Genomic DNA, 20,706 nt, shown 5'->3' on the forward strand with positions numbered 1-20,706 from the left:
GCTGAGAATGCCCCGGCAAACTCCCGATTCCCGTAGTTCCCCTGGCGGAAACCTAGCAGCAAGCGGGCTTGAGCGGACCGTGAGGACGACGCCGTGCCGTCCATCTTGCTGCCCGCTGGGTTCTGAACTGGCTCGTGTATTCTGTCACGAATTGGCAGAAGAAGAACCCAAGCGCAGGCAGCAGTGAAGGGGTTAACAGATAATATTTATTTAAACAACAAAAACAGAACAAAAACACCCACAATGGGGGAAAACAGAACTAATAACTATATATAAAACAAAAGACTTCCCACGAGGGGGCAAAATGAAAACAAGAACAATAAACTAAACTAAAGAACACGACCAAACGTCTTAAAACAAACACGACATGACAGGGTAGAACACAAAACTCACAAAGGGAATCAGGGTAAACCAAACACGAAATCCACAACTCGACACACGGGCAGGAACACACACATTGAACGAAATACACGAGCACAGGACAAAGAAACAAGAGGGTATATATAGGGAAGACAAACGAGGGATAATTACACGGGGCAGGTGTGGGACATTAAACACTCAGGGAAAGATCACAAGGAAACGAGAGGAGCGGGGCCAATGACGAGACACGAGAAAACACATGAGAGGAATAAACAAACAACTCATGGTCTTCTCACATACAACCTAAGGACTCTGCCGATCCCACCACACGACTAGAATTTCATAAACAAGACGGTGGGACCGTGACACAAACATGTCGTTAAAGATAGCTAAATATTGTGCCATGGTTGTGGAAGAACACAGTCGCTGCATAACCTTCCCTCGGATTCTGATATTAGGAATGCGGGGTTAAAGTTTATTTTTAAAGACGTTCCAGCTCACGTGGGAAAACATGGAGCGTTTGTTCGTTTAATTTCTCCGAAGATTCTTTCGTGAACAAGGCACAGATCGAAGTAAAAAGCAGTGCTGTCTGTGCCGTCAATATTGGATCCGATAGGAATGAGGCAGCAATCTTATGTGAGTAGGCAGCATCACCCCGGGTGTCTCACGTTTGTTTATTTATCATGGAAACTCTCGCAACATTTGAGACCCGCGATTGCGGTGATCTTTTGTCCGGTTCGCGATCACGGGTTTCAAATGCTGACAGGTCATATATCATTAAACACAATACAACTATAGGCTATACAAACTATACGCAAGGCATCACATCCAGGAACTAAGTGAGTAAATTTGAGTAATATCATCCTGTGCGAATGCGTCACATGAAATACTGATGTGGGGAGGTCATTTATAAATCACAAGAGGACCCCAGATAATGCTAATCTCGTGCGAATGGTGCTAATGTGTAACCTAACGTTATGTCTCTAACCAAATTCACAGAAGGCTCCAACTAAGTTTACTACGCAAACTGCTATCCAATCATAGCAGTGGGCGTTTACTTCCAAGCCTTCATTGCGGAACGCCCATTCAAACCGAGCATTTGCAGAGCTGGCCTCAAAACCCGGGTAGAAAATAGCCTATTACTTATTGATTTTGATGATTTTGAATGTAAAAACCACACGAACGTCATAAGTAGACCTCGCACAACAGTATAAAACAATAAACAACACCACGTCACTGCACCTTTAAATTTAATTTTTGTACTTTTGAACCAGAATTTGACACAAATCACATTGAATCAAAGTCCAATATTATTATTTTAATAAAACAGTAAAAGAAAATGGAAAACAGAGCATCAATACTGTGCAACTACATCTTCTGTCTTTGTTCCTGCCATTGCATTTGCCTACCAAGAACAAACCGAGAGTCAAAAGTACAGTACAAAGTGTGTTGATGTGGCAACCTGTATCTTTTTTAAAACCGTCAGATCCTCTGATCTAAACAGTCACATGTGACTGCAGTCTTTGTGACACACCTACATAGTTTAATGACAAGATATTTCCTGGAAGAATAATCAGATATTTGCATCTCGGGACCTTTAAAAGCTAGAAATTTTCTTATTGAACAGACTTTGGCAGAGGAAAGGATCAACACATAACATAACATTGTCATTATCATCACATGAAGAGGAAAACATTAATGAACAGAAAACAAGCTAAACAGCCTGGACCTGCAAACCAAGAGAGCCAAAGGTGAAAAGTTTTATATATATATATATATATATATATTTAAAAACGCACATTTATTTTATCATTATACTGCTCTGGAATTAAATGACCATAAATTACTAAACATATAGATCTGCTATAGATTAGTTCCCATACAGAAAAAATATGTATGGAAATATATGTACAATACATGATCATGTATGGATTCCACAGATATACAAATATATGTCAAATTTATCTCAGTTGGAATGTTGAGTTCATTCTGTCAGTGTTTTTTTCCATATGTTTTTTTATCACCATTATACAGAAGAGTTGAGTCTGTTAAGTCAAGGTCAAGCAGTAAGTTTTTGTCACAGCCAACTTTATCTTGCGTTATGTAATTTTCGATTTAAACAGCACTGTGTACCACGTCCAATAAAATCAGACTATACCTAGCAGAAGTTTAAAGAACATTACATGCTTTTAATGTTTTTGATAATGTTCTGATGGACATTTAAAAAATGTATGTGTTTTAGGAACATTTCTCGGTTACGTGAATGTTTGGGGAGCATTACATTGTTTTGTTATGGAATTCCTGTACAAAACATTATTCCAGGGATAGTCAACACCGGTCCTGGAGGCTAGTGATTTGCATAGCTTGGTTCCAACCCAAAGCCATCATTTTCAAGTAGTCCTGAAACAGGGGAAGGCAAGTTCGGTGCTGGAAAGTCACAGTCCTGCAGAGTTTAGCTCCAACTCTAATCAAATACTTCTGAACAAGATCAAAAAGATCTTCAGAATTCGCTAGTCGCACAAGATGGTGCCGGTGAGCTTTTGGGACACTAGGGTCGGCAGAGTAATTTCCAGTCGTATAACACTGTATGGGAAAAGAAGGGTTTTTGGCTGAAAAAGAAGAAAGTAATCTTTCACAGGCCCAGCAATCGATTGAACACCACCTTACTATTCAGCTCGGATCAACTATAACACCCACCAAGTCTGCGAGGAACCTGGGGGTGATGCTCAACGACCAGCTGAAATTCACCTCCCACATCGCAGCAACCTCTCGAACTTGCAGGTATGTGCTCTACAACATCAGGGAAATCAGGCCGCTCCTGTCGGAGCATGCCTCTCAGCTGCTAGTCCAAGCTCTGGTCATACCAAGACTGGACTACTGCAATTCTCTACTGGCCGGCCTTCCAACCAATGCAGTCAAGCCCTTGCAAATGATCCAGAATGCAGCTGCACATCTAGTATTCAATCAGCCTAAAAGAACCCGTGTAACACCCCTCCTGATTTCACTTCACTGGCTGCCAGTTGCCGCTCGCATCAAGTTTAAATCTCTGACACTGGCCTTCAGAACGATAACGGACGATACATCCCCTCCCGTCATCTTCGGTCTGAAAATGAGCGACACCTGGTTGTTCCATAACAGCGAGGCAGCAAATCGCTTGCAAAAACCTTTACTCATTCTGTTCCCATTTGGTGGAATGAACTACCAGCCTCCACACGAACTGCAGCATCCTTCACAACTTTCAAAAAACAGCTCAAAACATACCTGTTCCGCATTTATTTGACTAACCAATAACTCTGTGTGTCTGTCTGTCAAAAAAAAAAAACCTTGTTGTTCATTCTCTCCTTTGCTTACTCCAGCTTTTATCCTCCTAGTAGCATGGCATTGTAAACTAACGGTACTGTTTAACGTGTTGACAAAATGTTTATATGCTCTCCTACTTGTGAGTCGCTTTGGATAGAAGCGTCTGCCAAATGAATAAATGTAAATGTAAAGTAATCTATCAGCGATATGACAAATCCTCTTTACAATGATGAGGATTTTGTTAAGCCAAAACAACTCGACACTGTTATACGACCGGAAATTAGTCTGCTGACCGTGGCATCGCAAAAGCTCACCAGCGCCATATTGTGCAACAAGCCCATTACTAACCCAGACAGTAAGAGAGCAGATGAAAACCATTGAATCAATGATAAAAACTATGTGGATTACTGGCCCTTCAGGACCAGAGTTAACTAGTCCCGCTATATGTATATGATGAGAGAAGAGATCAGCAAGAGGATGACATGTTTTAGAACTATGATAAAGTCAGAGAAGCCACAAAGTTTAAGCGCAGGACACACATTCAATATAATGAATTCAATTTATTGTTTACATGTTGTATAGTTTTTTCCAAGGATCACTGACAAAATAATACTGTAAACCACAAGAAATATGAGAAATGGTTAAGAGCAGTTTTCCTCAACTCTCAACAGTGCTTTGGCCCGTCATAACTGGCTGCAGCTATATTTTATTTGTTATTTATTTTGTTGTTTTCATTTAAAGATAAACTACAAGAGTAATAAGAAACTACATTCTTCTATAAACCTCATCTGGACTCAACAATCAACAGAAAGGTAAGCAATTAAGAACTATTCACCTAGAACAATTTAAAAAACAAGGAGACTGTTTTGCTTAAAGAAAAACTTAACAATTGAAGTAAGTAAAAACATTATTAAAATTTTATATGAAATAAAAAAAATTTAAGCACAAACCTTGCTAAAATTAGATTCTTTACCAATTAAAAGTGACTAAAGCACAAGACAGTTGGCCTCCACACTTACAGACTATCAATTTGAACCACTGACCAGCTCATCAAAGGCCTGTGAACCGTATCGCTATGACAGAATATAAAGATGAAGAAACAGAACGCAAACATCAACAGCTGAGAGAAAACCCAGAGACCCTGCTTGAGGACAGAAACAGAAGAAACAGACTCACTAACCTGCTCTTTTACACACCACGGTTACCTGTCTGGAAGAGAAAAATCAGTGACTATTTTACAAATGTCGACAAGAGATATATTGATATTAACGGGGAACAAATGTCTGTATATGAAGACGAACAACATCAAAATAAGTATCTTTCAGTTAACCTCTATGACACCGGGATTGTAATGATACAGGGAAAACAGGATGACCTCATAACATTTCAGAACACCTTCAACAAGTTAAAAGAAAGCATTAAGGTTCCCTAATCTATCTATCTATCTATCTATCTATCTATCTATCTATCTATCTATCTATCTATCTATCATCTATCTATCTATCTATCTATCTATCTATCTATCTATCTATCTATCTATCTATCTATCTATCCATCTATCCATCTATCATGGTTTTGAGGAAATTTAAGAGTGAAATTTTGAGGTGATTTAAAGATAAAGGACATATGTCTGTTGTATTTCATTGATTGTTTTCTTATCCATATATGCATACTCATTCACAATCATTTTTCGCCATTATGTCTATTGTAATGTTAAGTGTTGTTTTGTGTTCTTAAGTAGAGACAAATGAATGTTTCCATGTCATAATTTTCAATGGCATCACATGTTGTAAACGCATGTTGAATTGGATTCTAGTCAGACAAGGTCAGGCTGAGTATGTAATGCAGTTCAGAATATTCAATAAACTGCTTGTGTTATTTTCTTTTCCTTTAGTGAAATGCTGGGGGGGGATCTTTACAAAAAGGATAGTGGTGCTAAGGCTGATTCGCTGACTATTTTAAACTCTTCAGACCAGGCTTTGTCAAGCCAACATAAAGTTTGTTATCAAACTTTACTATCTAGTTTACACTTGAAGATCTAAAGCTGTGTGACTAAGACTGTTGTAGATGTAGAACACTAAGCAGTGTTCATTTACACTGTAACTTAACTGAGTTAAAGCATCAAGATGACTTCAGATCATTTAAATGAGTCAAGTTGAGTGAACAAATCTTGGCTGATGACATCAAAGTACCGCGAGAGCGATTTGAAAAACCATAAAATTTTGCTTTGGAATTGTTTTCGCTGTACTATGATGTCATAATTTTTTGCATATTTTGTTAAAATGAAGTCTAAAATGAAGTTGAAGATATCAACTCATTGTATTTTTCATAAGTCCAGTGCTTCATTCCGTGAGGAAGCTGATGAGATAAATCAGGTGTTTCATATTGGGAGAGATCTAAAATATTCTGTCAGGGGTTCCCGTAGGACTGGGTTGGGAAACATTGCACTAAGGGGCCAACGTTTGGCCAGTGAACAAATTCTGCAAGCGGCCCTTAGGCTAGCCCTAAGTGGGCCTGTAAAGTGCCAGCGCAGGCTTGTTTGCAGGGATACTAACATCATTACTATGAAGTAATGTCACTTTTTCTCTGAATCACACATACTCACAAAAGGTTCCTGCTGTGAAAGACAAACTATACATGATTTACATCAATTTGTTTTGTCATTATTGGCCTAGGGAATGAGGCAAAAAACAGTGCAGTTAATCCCAGAATCCACTTTCAGAGTGCAACTCTTGGCTTCTGGAGAAATTTGAGTTGTGTGTATAAAACAACTAAAATTTTCCATCACAAACAAACAGTGCAAAATATAAGAGTCACTTCTTATGCACCCTTATTACTAACTAAGTGTTTTATTTAAAGATCTATTATTATGTGAAATAACCTGTTTGATATAAAAGTGTCACTTTGTAATAAGTTAAATGTGTCATGCGTTGTTGTAATAGTGTACAGTATATGCATTATTAATCCAGTATATTTATGTGACTGTAGTCTATTTTTTAACACTATTCCAGAGAAATACACAAGGATTTTTACTGTTTAATACAAGTTTGATAAACCCTGGCTTACTGTATGTATTTGGTGCCCCCAAGTGGCAGTTACAAATTTAGCTGGCAGTTTGCAAGCGCTGTCAAAAGAGACACAAATCCAAAAAGCTGTATTCAGATGGAGATCACCACTGTAGTATATGCGTGTACATGCAAACCGCGCCCCCCTTGACGCATTTCTGTACTTTAATTTTTCTTAACAATTACAATGTTTTAATACTTTACTCTGGTTATTTCAACAAAAATACAATTTCAAAATGATGTGATGGTGAAAACAATTACACATCATTTTAACTATCTCCATTGCTATCTAAAAGTGAAACTAAAAGTGTTTCTTTTTCGTTACCACTTCCTTATTATTTCAGGCATGCACTGGACGTTTCAACTGCTATTTCAAATTTTAACATGAATGAAAAACAGCACATGTCCTGATTTCTAAACAGAAACGTATGCGTGACATCTCTGAAATGAACCGTGAGGTGGAGAACTATGGGAGGCAAATCGGTCCGTGTACCTTCGGATAATTCATTTATTCGTTTTTGTTTTCAAAACAGAAAAACGAATAAACCGTTCATTTTTTACATATTCCACCGTATACGAGACTAATTTTTGGTTTGTTTTCCTCAATATTTCTTTAAGTGCATCAAATTAATATACAACAAAATCAAAACGAAACATCAAGTATTTTTCTTAACAAAGCCCATTTTAGTCCACCGGAAGTTCAGCTGCACTGCACTGCAGCCTCTGGCGACGAGATGTGGTAGCACAAGACCACTCTCTGAATTATACATATGTTGGTGTGTGCCACTAAATCCGTAAACAACCATACAGACACATAGGTAGACATTTCTGTGCAATGTAGAAGTATACACGCAGTTAATGAAATAAAGAATGGACCTATATGGACGCGCACGCGCATGCGTCAATGCTCGTGGCAGCGATGTATCTGACAGCGGGGGAGGTCACCATAGCCACCGTTAAAATGGATAGTGAGAGAGGCGCGTCTTGCACTTTAATGTATTAAAAAATTGCACTTAGTTTGCACTTTGTATGTAGAAGTGTTTTGTCTTTTATGTTAACATTTTTACGAACAGTGCAAACAAAGTGCAATTTTTGAACACTTCTACATACAATTGTTGTATGTAGAAGTGTTTTGTCTTTTATATTTTATACTGTAGATCGACATACATGATGCTGTTTATAAAAATAAGATGAGTTAATAAAAAACCTGTACTTTTCATTGCACATTACATTCTATTACAAAAACTCTGCCCAAAACACAATAGAAAATGTAATGGGTTTCCTTGTAAGTACCATTATGAACCTTTGGGTTTTTATGCATTAAAACCAAAACTAAATTCCTATAATAACTAATAAATCCATTACATTTTCTATTGTGTTTTGGGTAGGGTTCTATTGTTTTTTTATTCTTAATAAAATGTAGTGAGTGGTGTGTATGAGACATTACATGTTGATCAAGCAGAATGTATATTATAAAAACTATTTCTTTACTTTACTTCTTCTTTTATCATGGGTCACTATGACCGGTTAACCTTTACATTCGCATACCTGAATATGAATGAATGAATAGCTTTTATTGTCATTGCAGGCAAAGCAAACAACGAAATTCTAAGAGCACCGCTAACACAAAACATAAATAAATATTTGTAATATAATACGACAAAAATGCCCTCTGGCCGGCGCTTCAGAGCACCAAACACCAGGACTTCCAGACACAGAAGTAGCTTCTTCCCCCAGGCAATCTCCCTCCTAAACAGATAACTGCTCCTTAAGAGCAATATTCCACTTCCACTAGTGTGCACTATTGTGCCTTATTATATGTACATTTCATTTATACATGTACTGTATATAACACTACCTCTACTTACTACATTATCCATTTGCACAAGTGTACATACAATCTGTTAATATGTATTTTCTACTACCCTGTACAATGTCTCTTATATATTATTATCCCCCATTTTCTGTACAATAGTCTTTTATTTTATATATGCATATTTTAGAATCTTTTACGCTGTAAATCTTATTATATTTGTATTGTCATTGTGTTGAATGTCTGTAGCTTCCAACATCAAAAAAAATTCCCTGTGTGTGAAAGCACACTTGGCAATAAATCTCTTCTGATTCTGAAAAAAGTGCAAAAAATTGGAAAAACAGCATTTTGACTAATCACTGTAAAATGAGCAACAAGGTAATAGACAAGATAAGGAAGATCTTAAAGTGCAGAGAGATAGCAGAATCACATTTGAACATTTACTGTAGATAATTGTTTAGGATATTTATTGTCCTGGGATAGAAACTGTCTCTAAATCGGCTAGTGTGTGTTTTGGCTGATCTGTAACGCCTGCCAGATGGCAACAGTTCAAACAGACCGTGACCAGAGTGAGAGCAGTCTCTGGTGATTCTCATTCCTACCAAACCTTTATTTTAGACACTCACTTTGCTTAATTGTTCAATCTCTTAGTAGTTATAACTTTTTACCAAACTCAGCTAGCCTATAATGTAATATGCAATGATAAGGACAGGTTTTGATTAACTCAGCTTATTTTTGTAAACAGCTATCATACATGTAGAGTTGTATAGAAATGTTTAGTATTTTATGTTTAACATTTTCATGAACTTAAAATTTGACAACTTTCACATTTTTAGTGCAAACAAAGGTGCAAAATTGTTTCAGACGTGCAAAACGAGCTGCTCTCACTATGAATTTAAATGGTGGCTATGTTAAACCTCCCTTGCTGTCAGCTTTGCAAGCATACGCACACACACATTCTTTATTTTATCAGAATCAGTCGCAGTTTTAAGTGTTTTAACTGTTCACTTCCAGTTCACGCTTTAACTTGTCAATTTCATGCTTATGCGGAAACTGGCAACGTTCTGTTATCAGAATCAGAAAGAGCTTTATTGCTAAGTATGTTTGCACATACAAGGAATTTGTTTTGGTGACAGGAGCATCCAGTACACAGAAACAGCAACAACAGTACACAGAGACCATAACATAATAGAATACAGTACACAGATGACTTAAATAAGGGCCTATGGGTATAAAAATTCAAGAAATACAATTCAATAAACATAAGATAGAGCTATAGAGAGTAAAGCTATGCGTGTATGTAAATATGTGCAAGTAAAAAATAAAAATAGACTATTGTAGTACAAGGTATGTGCTATATACAGCAGAATGAATGAAATATAATTTACATGAAAAGTTGTATAAAAATAGATAGTGTATTATCTGGAGGATATAATTATTAATTGCACATAAAACACCGTTTCATTAACTGCGTGTATACTTCTACATTGCACAGAAATGTCTACCTATGTGTCTGTATGGTTGTTTAGGGATTTAGTGGCACACACCACTGAAAACATATGTATAATTACAGAGAGTGGTCTTGTGCTACCACCTCTCGTCGCCAGAGGCTGCAGTGCAGCTGAACTTCCGGTGGACTAAAATGCGCTATTTTGAGAAAAATACTTGATGTTTCGTTTTGATTTTGTTGTATATTAATTTGATGCACTTAAAGAAATATTGAGGAAAACAACCCAAAAATTTGTCTCGTATAAGGTGGAATATGTAAAAAATGAACGGTTTATTCGTTTTTCTGTTTTGAAAACAAAAACGAATAAATGAATTATCCGAAGGTACACGGACCGTACACGGACCATAATGAAATTGCTAATCTGGTTTTCATTTTCATTTTCATCGTTTAATTTATTTATTTAAATTTGGCAGGATTTGCCTCCCATAGGTGCGACCCTGCGTGAGAAAATGGATGTGTGGCGTGAGACCGTGAGAAAACAGTCAATTGCGTGAGTCTCACGGTGAATGCCTGAGGGTTGGCAGCCCTGAAAGCATATTAAAAGTGCTTTATAACTTTGATAACACAGTATATTTAGTCATTTAAAAAGTACGTTTTTGTACTTAGTACGTTTATGTTTTTTCCATTTCCTGAAAACTGTGAATTTGGACATGAGGTTTCAGAAGGACAGCGACAATATGACTCTTTCTTTTGTGAAACACAAAAAGAAGACATTTTGAGAAATGTCTCAGTGGTATATCTTAAAATATCTTTTGTGTTCTAAAGAAGAAGGAAAAATCATATAGAATTGGAATGGCATGAGGGTAAATACTGAACATGACCATGGAAGAATTGTCATTTTGGGGGAACTGTCCTTCTGAACGTGTTCTGCTGTGTTTGTTTATTAAAACTCATCTTTCATACTTGAGGACAATATTACATATGAACCGTGTGTCCCAGAAAAGGGAGACATACAAAATATGTACTGCTGTTGGACACTGAAGAAAGAGAAAGTCTAATTTCAGGGCAATTCATTTAATATCTCGATAAACTTAGTGTCGTACAGATCAGATGTTGGTGTGAGTATAGTGTGAAATGGTTGCTTTTTTATATGACAGGCACAGTAGAGGAAATGGTTAGAGGTTAGGAAGGTGCTGATCTGTGCAAAAAATGTATAACCCATGTCTGCTTACAGTCTTATCCTAATTACGTTACAGTCTCAGACATGCACTTGACATGGCTCTGTGGGATCAAAAGTGTGAGTACATCTTCACGCTCGACACTCTGCACGTGTCAAACGTGTGTTTTTACGTGTGTCAACTGTAAGCAGACATACTGTATCCTTTTGAACCTTGATACCCCATAACCATTTCCTTTACTGTCTGTGTGACTTCATGCTTTAACTTGCAAAAAAAGAATGAATTTCAGACTCAATTAATTTGATTGGGATTGGAGTTGAACTCTGCAGGACAGTCTCTCTCCAGGAGCAGGGTGGAAGACCCGTGCTTTAAAAATTTTGTTGTGGTAATATAACTGTGTGTGTGTGACCTGTACTAGTCATGACCTTTAACTTTGGGTGAACTTCCTGTTTGTGGGGTTGATTTTTTTCTGTTTGACTAAATCACAGGAAATATGACAGAATCTTATATCAGAATCTTATATCCCATTATCAGGACCCCCTGATTAATGATTTAATCAGGATAAATCACTACTATTAGTCATCCTTTACATTTATGTATAAGAAGGGCCAGTCAACGCATGTTTAATTATTTTAAAATATCTCTTTTTTTCCGTTTTCTAAATAGTAGCGGTTTTGGAGATACAAGTTCTCCACCCAACAATGTTGACATTGTAAATTCATGAATCCATATTAATATATATTAAATATACAGTAAATTATTGTATAAAGACAGACCAGAAGTATTGTAATGTTATTGTTATTATAGCTAAATGACAGCATTTGACACTTCAGCACAGCCTTATCTGTGGCCTTTTACTTCCATAAAATTTAAAATTACACAGAACACAGAGAATTTTATTTTTTACATCTTTATTAACACTCAATTCATAATTTTCCGTCCTTTTTAAGACAAATAACTAAAATAATACATAAAACAGTATACTCGCATTTCAGTTTATATTTTACCCATATAAATATATTAAAGACTTTAAAACATTTCAGATGGCAGTGAACATAAAAAACTGTGTACAAAAGGTAAAATAGTAAGCCATGAGCTTAAAAGGGATACAGTACAGAGCTGGGTTTCCCGAAACATATCACTACATCATAGGGCTGTGCAATTAATCAAAAATTAATCGTAATCGTAAATTTTGGCCTTCAACAATTACAAAAACAAAATAATCGAGGTAAAACAATTATTGTGCCGCGTTCCATTTTGCATGGATCCTCTCTTTTCTTGTGGTATAAATCCACCGTATTATATATATATTCATATTTATATACCCGTATATAAAGCACACCCCTTTCCTTTACAGTAGTGGTTCAGCTGTGCTATTTCTTTACATTTATCTTTCAGTTGAATTCACAGTTTAAAAGTAAAGATTTTTTATTTTTCTATGTTGTTTTAAAAGATAATGAGTAATCGTGTTAAATAATCGGGATCTCAATATTGGCCAAAATAATCGTGATTAGGATTTTTGTCATAATCGAGCAGCCCTACTACATCGTTCTTAAGAATATATCGCTACCACTCTTAAGGTATAACTTAAGAATGATAGCGTTAAGAAGGTTTAGGGAAACCAAGCCCAATACAATATACTCTATAGATTTGTATATGGCTGTGCTTTCTTCCTGTTTTCAAGTTTGCAGTGATTTTGTTTGTGTCAGGCCCACACTCTATTGTCTATGATACATTAATAGCTTGTGCAAAGTGTGTACTTCAAGTATAGGATTCCTTCCTGTGCTATAGTGCATAGAGGTGCGTCAGTGTGCCGTTTTGACACAATCTTTGTAACAGACTTCCTGGATTTGCTTATGAAAGTGGTTACTGTTTATCTCAGAAGCCCTTGCTTGCACTTGTATGAAAGTTTAAACGGTGTACACAATATTTACAGTTTTTTAAAGTAAAAGTACACTCAAAAATGAAACTTCTGTCAATATTTACAGTAGCTGTGTTTTCCATGAAACACAAAGGGATCATTTGTCTTCCAAACTATACATTTTAAGTTTTCTTAAGGCAAATGACAGCTTAGACACTAAAAATAACACTGGAAAAAGCACCATATATATCATTTACATCATTAAAAAGCACCATATATATCATTTTCATAATTTATCATAAAATAACATTTCTGATAAAAATGTATCATAAAAATATAACTATTATCATGATGCTTTTTGTGTCTTTTATTGTAACAGATGTTGTCAGTATGAACTGTCAATAGCCCTTTAAATTACATACAGAATAAACTGTTGTAGTTAATAGTATCAGAATTAGTTTTACATTTTTGAGTGTACTTTTTCTTTTCTGTCTTTTAAGTGTAACAAAACTTTCTTTTCTGTCTTCTGTAGCGTGCAACAGAATGCTTTTTGGTCAGTAGTGCAGATCTCGGATTTGTGCATTTGTGTAAATGTGATCATAACTGCAGAGGGTCTTTTTGCCGCTGATGGGGGAGCATGTTCATGCTGTGCTGACTGAGCCACTTCCGTGAGATCTGATAAAAAAACCCTGGTGCATTCCGACATTGTGATGGTGGCATCAGCTAGAAACAAACAAATGAAGAATAAAAGTGGCCAGAGGTCAATGAACCATGTATTTGAATACATTTTAATGGTCTCTAACAGAATTTAGGAAATGATTTAATCTAAATTGGTTAGCCATCTTGTACTACTCTTCTTTTCTTTTATTGTGTATGAAGGCATACAATAATACACTAAATACACTAACCTTGGTTTGAATAAGAGTTCCATGACAGTCTTCAGGCTCTTCTAGGTCAAGATCTGAAAGAATTGTGCTCTGAAAAAATGGAAAATTGCTTTATTGAGCAAATTCATATCATTGCATGCGTCTGCGTGAGAAAATAGGTTAATTTGTTTCTGAATGTGCATAGGACACTGCGCATGGACACTAGGGATTGGCATTTTTCAATGATTTCATATTTGAATATTTGAGCTCATAAAAAACGAATATTCGTTTATTTAAATTAAGTTAATAAAGACATAATTTGTTACATTTTTATTAAGTCACAATTTCACATCAAGCTTATAATTATAATTAAATATTCATAACACACTAATATTATATCCTGTTGATATAATGTTGAAAAGATTAGCAACGTTGGAAAAAAATAGAAAAATGCATAAAAACTGCATTTAAACCTGCGCGAAGCAAAATCATACAAAAACCAAACATACAAAACAAAACGCAATGTATATTGACAGTCTGTGATATATGGTTATCTTGTTGATTTTGTTTTACATGTTCTTGATAAGAAAAACAAGCATATAGGTTTATTTTACTCTGGTGACAAGAATATCTGGCTTTATTGTTTATAATGTTGATTATAAATAAAGTAAACAGGCTTGATACCTCCATGCCGACTGTTAATTGATCCTAAAAACTAAGACGGAGCCAGTATAGTGCCTGTTGTCATGTTTATATGTGACCGTCATCTGAGGAAGAATTACTAATCCTGCTGATCACCACTGCATATAAATATTATTTTCCTTGTCATTTTATGGTCAGTGTCTGTCTGGCTTTGTATTGCATTTGCATCAATAAATAAAATCAACTAAGGCAGTTTACTAAGGAATTACAGCGCTTTAAAAAAAAAATCTGTGCGAATTTATTTACAGGTGACGACCTTATTTGATGTTCTTGAAAATACAGGCTTTAGGTATGGAAAAGGGCACCAGTCATATGCTAAGGCCAAACTTAATAACATTAGTTGCAGTGAAATTGACATTTTATTTCAGCATTAGTAAGCCTAATATATTTCTAACGAACGAACGACCGCTACAAACAAGTTATGGACAACACTACTTATATTAAAGGAAGAAATTAAACTTTTATTAACAAAATAATTAACACAATTAGCGCTGACAGACGTGAGCCTCACGAACTCTTGCGTCCATTGTCCAAATTAACCTTCTTTTATTTCTATAAAAATTTAAAACGAAGGTGTGTTGGTAGCCAAGTAATGTAATAAGTGGATAGCCATTGTGGTTCTGCTGTAGGTGTTTTGTGCATGAGCCACACATGTGCATGACCTTGAACTGATCAACCTTGAACTGATCATCCTTAAGTTATTTCGAGTAAACTGTTATCGACAATTAATCGATCGTCGATTAATCATTAACATCCCTAATGCTGATGATACTGTTATATATATGTATCTAATTCTGATTCATTACAAATTCAGTCATTTCTGAATGTCTGATTTTAATATTTTACAAGATTGGTTCAAGGATAATAAATTGGTGCTTAATAAAAATAAATCCTGCATTATGATGTTTGGTTCTAGACAGAAACTGAAATCTATCAATAATTCCTGTGTCAATGTATGTAAAGATGGTACTCTACTACATAAAGTGGATACTAGCAAATATCTTGGTTTATGGCTAGATTCTGAACTTTCCTTTAAAACTCATATTAATTATGTTTTACTTAAGGTTAATTTTGGTATTAGTACTTTATATCGAATCCGAAATTGCTTTTCATATAGTGTACGTAAAAAACTTGTTTCTCAACTTATACTGCCTATTATTGACTATTGTGATGTTGTTTATCAAACTGCATCAAAATCTGAACTTGCTTCACTTACTACAGTATATAATAGACTTTGCAGATTTGTTTGGGGTTGTCCTTTTCTACGCATCAATGTATAATATATTATACACTCCAGTGGCAACCTTTGCAGATAAGGCGACACATTCATTGGCTTCATTTTATTTTTAAGTGTATTTATTTTAATTACCCTGATTATTTACAACAATATTTTGTACCTTATTTTTCAAATTATGAAATTAGACATTATGATCAGACTTATTTTTTGGTTCCTCGTGTTAAGAAAATAATGGGTAAAAGAGCTTTCATGTTTAAAGGTCCATGGATTGGAATAATCTACCTGCTGAAATTAGGTGTTACATCATTTAGAATGTTTAAACAAATTTTATTAGAACATTTTGTATTGGACTGTAAATGTTACTATTAAATCTATCATCGTTCAAATATTGGTTTGTTTCTTGTTTATTTATAAATGAATCCATTGTTTGTTATTATTATCATTAGTATTTTTGTTTGTTTTGTTGTAATGTAGACATGTGTTTGTTATATTTTGTTCTGTCATATTTTGTTTGTGTATTGTTTATTATGTATTGTGGGTACCCCTCAAAAATGAGATGTTTCATCTCAAGGGGTTTATCCCAATAAATAAATAAATGACAAAAATGTAAATGTTTAAAAAATACATAAATACATTGATTTGATAGCATTACTTGTCAGTAGATATCATGGATTTGGACTGGCAAGTAAATTATTGAATTTAAATTTGACATCTGACCAGTCTCCTGGGTCAATTTTGTCCCGTTTCAGAGGAACAAAAGTGTCAAAATTGCAGTAACTGTCTGCAATGACTGGCTGTTGTAAAAACTTTCAAGGCATTTTTCTTAGTTTCAGTGTTTGCGTAGTTACTCCACGTTGCCTTTGTAGGGCAGTATGGTTCATTTTTGTCGAAATTGATTTATTCACATTCTTATTCAGTGACAACTTATTTACATTATGTGATGTTTTTTCTTTACATTGTGTACATTTTGGGACTTTTTATACTTTTAAAAATAATTACTGCAGAAATGCATGAAATTTGTCATCATTCTGTTTGAATGTGTTTAACCATTTTGAAAGCAGTGTGTTAGCATTTGAAAAATGTGTTGAAAATATATAGTATGAATGAAAAAAAGTATATGTGAATTTTGAAAAATGTGGTCACTAAATGCATTTTGTCTAAAAGCAATGAAAAATAATTCACAGTTTGGACTACACAGACTTCTGTTTTGCTGAATGTATGAAGAGTTTTGAAAATGTGGCTTCAGTATTGAACAATGCTTGTTAGCAGTTGAAAAAAACTCGAACACATCCTGTCTCTACCCACCTGTGAGGCAGTGCTTGCATCAGGATGTCTGAGTTCAAGTGTTTTGAGGAGTTGTTCACTGGAGTGTAGTTTAGGTTTAGGACTTGACAGTCTCAGAATGTCTGAATCGGACTGTAGATGACACCACAAGTTGGCAGCTTCACTAATGTGGAAGAAGGAGAACTCCATAATTTAAAACAGATACAATTTTCTGTACATGTAGTGCACAGAATAATGGCAATGGGAAGATAAAAACTCATGAGTCAAAAACAATGAGCATAAATAAAAAATTCAAAAAGACTTTCAGACACCATTTTTTAAACGAAGCTAGTGTGGATCCTATTAACTATTTGCCTTAAAGTAAAAGTAGCAAAAGCCATAGACGTGTACCTTGATATTGCTGAAGAATGAGAGGGCAAGTCTGTTTTGATCTGTAGTAGCTGAAACAGTGTAGGAATTTCCAGTGTAAGAGGTTCTTTCTCTGCACCATCAACACGAAAACAGTCACGGAAAGCAAACAGGACATTTACCTGCTTTCCATTTTCGATCTGTAAACAACATCAGCCTTAAATGCCACAATAACATTTAACACAGACATAAATAGCTAACAGTAATGGTATAATCAATAGAACATAAGCAAAACTCCACAACGTACCTTTTCGGGAATCTTAGTAGTTCCACTTTCTACCGCGGATATGGAAGAGAATTCTTCCTCTTTCTCTGTATTGTCGTGGAACGCACCCCAGTCTGAAAAGCTGTTGTCATCTTGCTGGGGTTCTGCCCAGTCTGCTGAGCTGAAGGTTGCCCAATCGTCAAACCCCTCAGAACTTTGAAAACCATCTTCACCATAGCTGTCCAACATACAGTCCCCCATTACACACAACTACTGCTGATAATATCCACAGAATCCAACTACAGTGGAATACAGTGAAAACTTGTTCTTTTTGAGCTCTGACAGGATCCACAGGGATTGTTGCAGCAGGCACCAGCCTTACGCCTTTTATTGACCTAAATTCAGTTGTCTTCGTAGTCGCATTTCAGGCAGTGAATAGTTGGTTCTCCGGTGACCCACAACAGGCAGGAGTTCCCATTGTGTTTCAGTTGTAAGCTTGTTGACACATGCTTCCTTTTAAATACACAAACAGCTGTTGTATTTCCTTAGTTGGTTTGTTTTGATTTCCAAGAGGCCGGGAGGTTCTGAAGAGAGGGAACAACATGGATATTTGTGCTTTTCTATATTTGTAATTAATCTTACAATGTTACGTATTACTACATATGAGAAAACAAGTTGACATGCAACTAGAATAGAAACATAAACTAAACGAATATTCCAAAACATACCCTTCAAAACAAAAAAGTACAAGACATTTTATCTTATGATTAATGGTTAAATATTTAAGTTTGGCTTTGCAGTCTTTTACATATGTTGGTCCTTGGATAGGCTAAAAAACAGCCTCTTTTAATGCTGTATTAAAATAATCCCAAGTGGTTACTTATGAATTTGACAGATGAAGGGTACAAAGACCTGTAAACTAGGCAGAGTGGCTGTTGAAAAGAATCTTAAGTATAAAATAGTTTTGTGTAAAGTTTAACACAGTGTAATCTCATACTATTACTTGTGTTACTTCATTGTTTTGATCATAAATGTGGAAAATAGTAAGAATGACAGGTGTGTCTAAACTTTTAATTAGTAATCTACATTTTAATATATACAATACATGGGAAAAGAAATAACAAAAGTGTTTAACATACATTAATACATACTGGTTGCCTTTTAATTGCTTTTAAATTACCTATCTTTGTTATGATGTTCTTGCTTCTGCCTTATCACCGATGCAGGGGTCAGAGTAACCTAGCTGCTATAACAAGCAGGTAAACAGACCATTTACCATGATATTCTCTAAACCGAAATAAAACGTGCTGTGTGTAAATAGACAAACTAAATAAAAACAACAACAATAGCCCACTTACCCTCTTAAACAAAGCGCAACAGGCGTTTGAAAGGTTGATATAATACTTTATCCACGTAGCGCTTCCGCTTTTTCTGGCCAACAGGTGACGTCAAACAAAGAGGCGGAGCCAGCGAGAGACACACACACACACACACACACACACCTCTCTGATGACACGCCCATCACATCTATAGCGCTTTATAATATCTAATACAGCTCAATTTTGCAGCATTTTATAATAGAAATTAGATTATCATGCATTCTCATAACATTCTTACAAGTCGGATACGTTTGTTTTCATAAGTTAGAATTCGAGGTGCCGTTTTTTGTTGGCAGTGCCATCCATTCAGATCATTGAAACAGGTTTGGATTAATCAGCAATTTGTGTAACAAGTTGAGCAAGTAATTTTAGAATCTCGCTTTTCAGAGGTGAGGTGAGGTGAGGTGGATAATTTCGGGCTAAGGAAAGAATCAGACAGAACATAGGTCATGTACCTTTCTGTAAGAGCCATTAATTCCATGCAATTCTTACTCTGTACACTGGGTGACGTAGGTGGTCAAAAATCCTTTAAATGGTTAGAGGAAATGGAAGACAGGTGTGGGGAATGAGCATACTAGTTTTTGACCGTGAATTGTGCATTGGTAAAGGAATTATGTGCGCGTGTGGAAATTGAGGAAAACAGGAATGTGTAAGAGATCTTTATGGTTTTTGTGACTGTGTGTGTACCATTGAATAAATCAATTATATGTGAGCTAAAATAAATGAAATGTGAGCAAGAAGAATGGAAACAGACATTGTTTATTGGTTATTGGATACGAAATCCCATTTAATTGGCACACATCAATTTCTTCTAATTTTTCATCTCAAGAATAGCGGGTCATTCGATCCTGAGGATGGAAATACCACAGGTGCCACCTTTATCCATGATGATGACCAGCCTTTGTATCCTGGAGCCAAACTTTCAAAAGGTGAAAGTCTGACTGCACTTCTGAGCTACATGCTACGCCACCATGTGACCAAGGCAAGATGTCAGGATTTACTGCATTTGCTTCAGATGCTTCTCCCTGAAAATAGTTTACCCTCTACCAACTACCTGTTCAATCGAGCTTTTGACAAAACCAGCTGGCAGTTACATCATTACTGTCTTAATCCTGATTGTGGCGATTACATTAGTATACTAGATGTTGAGAGTGTACTCTGTCCAATGTGTGATACAGAATGCAAGGTATCAGAACATTACACTAGCTTGAGAGATGAAATTAAAAATCTTTTTGAAAACCACAATCTTAAAGACAAACTAGCATTGAATAACAATTCTGATTGTATCCAGGATGTCTGTGATGGTGCACTGTATAAGAGAATCACAATGTTGAAAGGCTGCAGTAATATATCTTTGGTATCACAGGTAACAAGGTACTACAATAACAAAATCATTGACTTTAAGCAGCTCTGTGGCTCACAAAAAGCACACAAAATATAAAAAGCACTTAAATCCTGCATTATTTATTTCATTATTGATTTAGTTATCATTAGTTATTTTTACATTATTTATACATCGAAACATGGTATTAGCATACGAAACAATCCAGGTATACCCCACAGTACTTTTTGTTAGTTACTCAGTAATTGGGCTATTT

General features: G+C 35.6%; 1 protein-coding gene and 1 long non-coding RNA gene across 4 annotated transcripts; one reads left to right on the forward strand and one right to left on the reverse strand.

Annotated features, from left to right (window-relative positions):
• Positions 1–1,946: 1,946 nt before the first annotated feature.
• On the forward strand, positions 1,947–5,855 carry LOC130560531 (uncharacterized). Its single transcript, XR_008963705.1, has 3 exons — positions 1,947–2,111; positions 4,402–4,472; positions 4,707–5,855. It is a non-coding gene; the product is annotated as an uncharacterized LOC130560531 (long non-coding RNA).
• Positions 5,856–12,083: 6,228 nt separating this feature from the next.
• Positions 12,084–19,195, reverse strand: si:dkey-229e3.2 (uncharacterized). Of its 3 annotated transcripts, none has more exons than XM_057344108.1 (7): positions 19,088–19,176; positions 18,910–18,975; positions 17,772–18,313; positions 17,507–17,664; positions 17,138–17,279; positions 13,936–14,004; positions 12,084–13,750 (listed from the first exon to the last, which is right to left on the reverse strand). In XM_057344108.1, the coding sequence occupies exons 3-7, from the start codon at positions 17,988–17,990 to the stop codon at positions 13,625–13,627; spliced, it is 714 nt and encodes a 237-aa protein (XP_057200091.1). In that variant the 5' UTR covers positions 17,991–18,313; positions 18,910–18,975; positions 19,088–19,176; the 3' UTR covers positions 12,084–13,624. The 3 variants fall into 3 exon arrangements, with proteins under 3 accessions (XP_057200091.1, XP_057200093.1, XP_057200092.1); XM_057344110.1 differs by having other exon boundaries at positions 18,910–18,972; positions 19,088–19,169; XM_057344109.1 differs by lacking the exon at positions 18,910–18,975 and having other exon boundaries at positions 19,088–19,195.
• Between the last annotated feature and the right edge of the window lie 1,511 nt (positions 19,196–20,706).

The sequence above is a fragment of the Triplophysa rosa genome, linkage group LG10, assembly GCF_024868665.1.
Source record: "Triplophysa rosa linkage group LG10, Trosa_1v2, whole genome shotgun sequence".
Lineage (NCBI taxonomy): Eukaryota > Metazoa > Chordata > Actinopteri > Cypriniformes > Nemacheilidae > Triplophysa > Triplophysa rosa.